At 36.0% G+C, this 2,571-nt stretch overlaps 1 protein-coding gene across 1 annotated transcript; it reads left to right on the forward strand.

Moving 5' to 3' along the window:
* Nucleotides 1-1,353, forward strand: LOC129740149 (uncharacterized). Its single transcript, XM_055731755.1, has 2 exons — nucleotides 1-524; nucleotides 587-1,353. Exons 1-2 carry the CDS (start codon nucleotides 497-499, stop codon nucleotides 1,120-1,122), a joined length of 564 nt encoding a protein of 187 aa, XP_055587730.1. The 5' UTR covers nucleotides 1-496; the 3' UTR covers nucleotides 1,123-1,353.
* Nucleotides 1,354-2,571: the final 1,218 nt, after the last annotated feature.

Genomic DNA, 2,571 nt, shown 5'->3' on the forward strand with positions numbered 1-2,571 from the left:
GCATTCAACTATAAATACAATAGATTCAACTACAAACTGCTGATTGACCTTATGCAATCAACTATGAATATAATAGATTCAATTGTAATGGTATAATTGATTCAATTGTAATGGTATAATTGATTCAACTGTAGATATGATAAATTCAACTACAATTGTATGATTGACTATAGGCATTCAACTATAAATATAATAGATTCAACTGTAGTGGTATAATTGATTCAACTGTAAATATGATAGATTCAACTGTAGTGGTATAATTGATTCAATTGTAAATATGATAGATTGAACTACAAATGTATGATTGATTCTAGGTTTTTAATCATAAATATAGTAAATGAAACTTGATTGTTATGATAGATTCTAGAATCTAGAATTTACAATAAATATATTTGGTTTAACTGGCATCAATGTTTAGATTTTTCTCTTGCCGCCATTTCAGTTATTTGCATTCGCGGCGGGAGGTGACAAAATTTTTTTTTTTGCCGTACCAGAAATGCATCTTGCAGATTCGGATACGGGTGGTAATTAATATTAAACGTTAAAATGTTTTTGTCCAAAATCATCCGAATTGTTGTAATTTCAGGTAACATGCGGGAAGCAGACGGAAGAAATACTGGAGCAGCTAGAGGTTCAAGAATGATTTCTCCGGAACAAAATTCCTCTTCATCGACTTCTGAATCGTCAGCTCCGGCCATCATCGGAACAACCACAGACTACTCGCCGAACCCAAAGCCACCGCTAGCACTCGAAAAGGATACGAACAGCACAGCCAGCAGCTACATTCCAGCATTCACAGTTACTGTACTCGAGAATTCCCAGCCCTCTCAGCTGACTTCGATTTGCCCATCTGTTGGCCCCGTAGAATCAACCGTGACTGCAACCGTTCATCAAGCTTCGCTACCGGCTGCGGCCATCATTATTGGAAGGCAAGTTTCCGGTAGTTCTACCGAAGGCAACATGCCATACAGTGGCAACGGGGGATCCGGTTTCCGTAGCTCCTTTAATGGACGCGTTCCATTCGCTCGTATGCTTTCCAGCAACCCTAGCAGTGATCGGCGCTCCGGGAATGCCGGTGCTGAAATCTATCCTATTTCGGCATCTTCGTCGATTGCCAGCTAGTGGATCCAAAATAATCCAACTGAAGAAGAAGGTTTTGGTGCAGCTCGCGCTTCGGTGATTTTAACTACCATCACCATCATCATCAATTCCAGAATCACCAGCCACGGTTCTCGAATAATCATGGTTATGATGGTAATTTTATGGAGGTGATGGAGGTTTAAGTTTGTTTACATATTAAAATGATAAATTTATTTTAAGAAATACAATGTTCCTACTCTTGCTAGCTTTTATTTCGGAACCAAAATTAAAGGTTCTGAGCCTAGTAAAAACCTATAAAAATTCCGAAATCTAACTTTTTTTAATTGTATACATGAAATAAATCATATAAAATAAACTTTTAATTCTATAATACACAATAATTGAATCGACTACAAATATAATTGAATCAACTGTTTTTGTATAATTAAATTTACTATATATATAATTGAATCAATCATACAATCAAAGTTGAATCTATCATATTAATGGTAGAATGAAGAAATTCAATCATACATATGTAGTAGAATCTATTATATTTATAGTTGAGTGCGCAAAATCAATCATATCGGTATAATTGAATCTATTATATGCATTGTTGGACACAAAAAAACAATCCGAAAATCAATTGTATATATAATTGAAAGTTTGATATTTATAGTTAGCCGAGAATTAATCAGAAATATGATTGAATAAAAGTGGGTTATTGTTAAAAATACTATACTTTTTTCTCCGTGAAAGACGGCGAGTTGCAAAATTTTTCCAAAAAGATATGGTGAACATAAGAAAAGGGGATCAAGTATCCCCACTCTCCCCTAATATTTGCAAAGCTTTTCTCCTATTTTCACATGAAAATTAACAAATTTCCAAAATTTTCGAGAACGCGGCAAAAAAACGTGCGTTTTAAACCGCTCAACGCCTACTTCTCACTTCTTAAGAACAACAAAAAATAAAATATTCCAATTTAAATACGCACTGCAAACATTTTAAGCTCAAGAAAATTAAGCATTTATTTTAATATGAAAACAGTCAAAATGGAAATTTGGAAAATGCATTTAATTAAAAAAAAAGAATTGTCATTCGGGAATGACCTTGAAAAAACAATCATGATGATCGATATCACTTCGAAAAGGTACCGTCAAAAATTTAAATTAGGCCATCTACGAGACGTCTCCTCGTCGAAGGAATGCGTTCACACACTTTCCGTAACGAGCCAAGGTCACATTCCACACCGCAACCACGACAACCAGCAGCCTACTAGGGTTGGGATCAGCGATTTTTTTTAATCAACACAACAGCCCAAAATCACACCGCGTCATCGCCAGGCGGAGACTCATAAAATTAATTCAGCATGACCTACAGCGAAGTGTAAACGCACGAGACGCTGCACTCCGGGCAGAGAGTGACAATAAACAAAAGGAATGTCAAACTCGCGCGCTTTAAAGACCTCGATGATCGTCTTTCTCTCGGCTT

Source organism: Uranotaenia lowii, chromosome 1, assembly GCF_029784155.1.
Source record: "Uranotaenia lowii strain MFRU-FL chromosome 1, ASM2978415v1, whole genome shotgun sequence".
Lineage (NCBI taxonomy): Eukaryota > Metazoa > Arthropoda > Insecta > Diptera > Culicidae > Uranotaenia > Uranotaenia lowii.

What these genes read in the sequence shown, in the direction of transcription:
- LOC129740149 (XM_055731755.1), top strand. Translation starts at nt 497, where the DNA reads ATGCATCTTGCAGATTCGGATACGGGTG. An exon ending in TGCAGATTCGGATACGGGTG is followed by an intron (nt 525 to 586) that starts GTAATTAATATT and finishes TTGTAATTTCAG; the next exon opens with GTAACATGCGGGAAGCAGAC.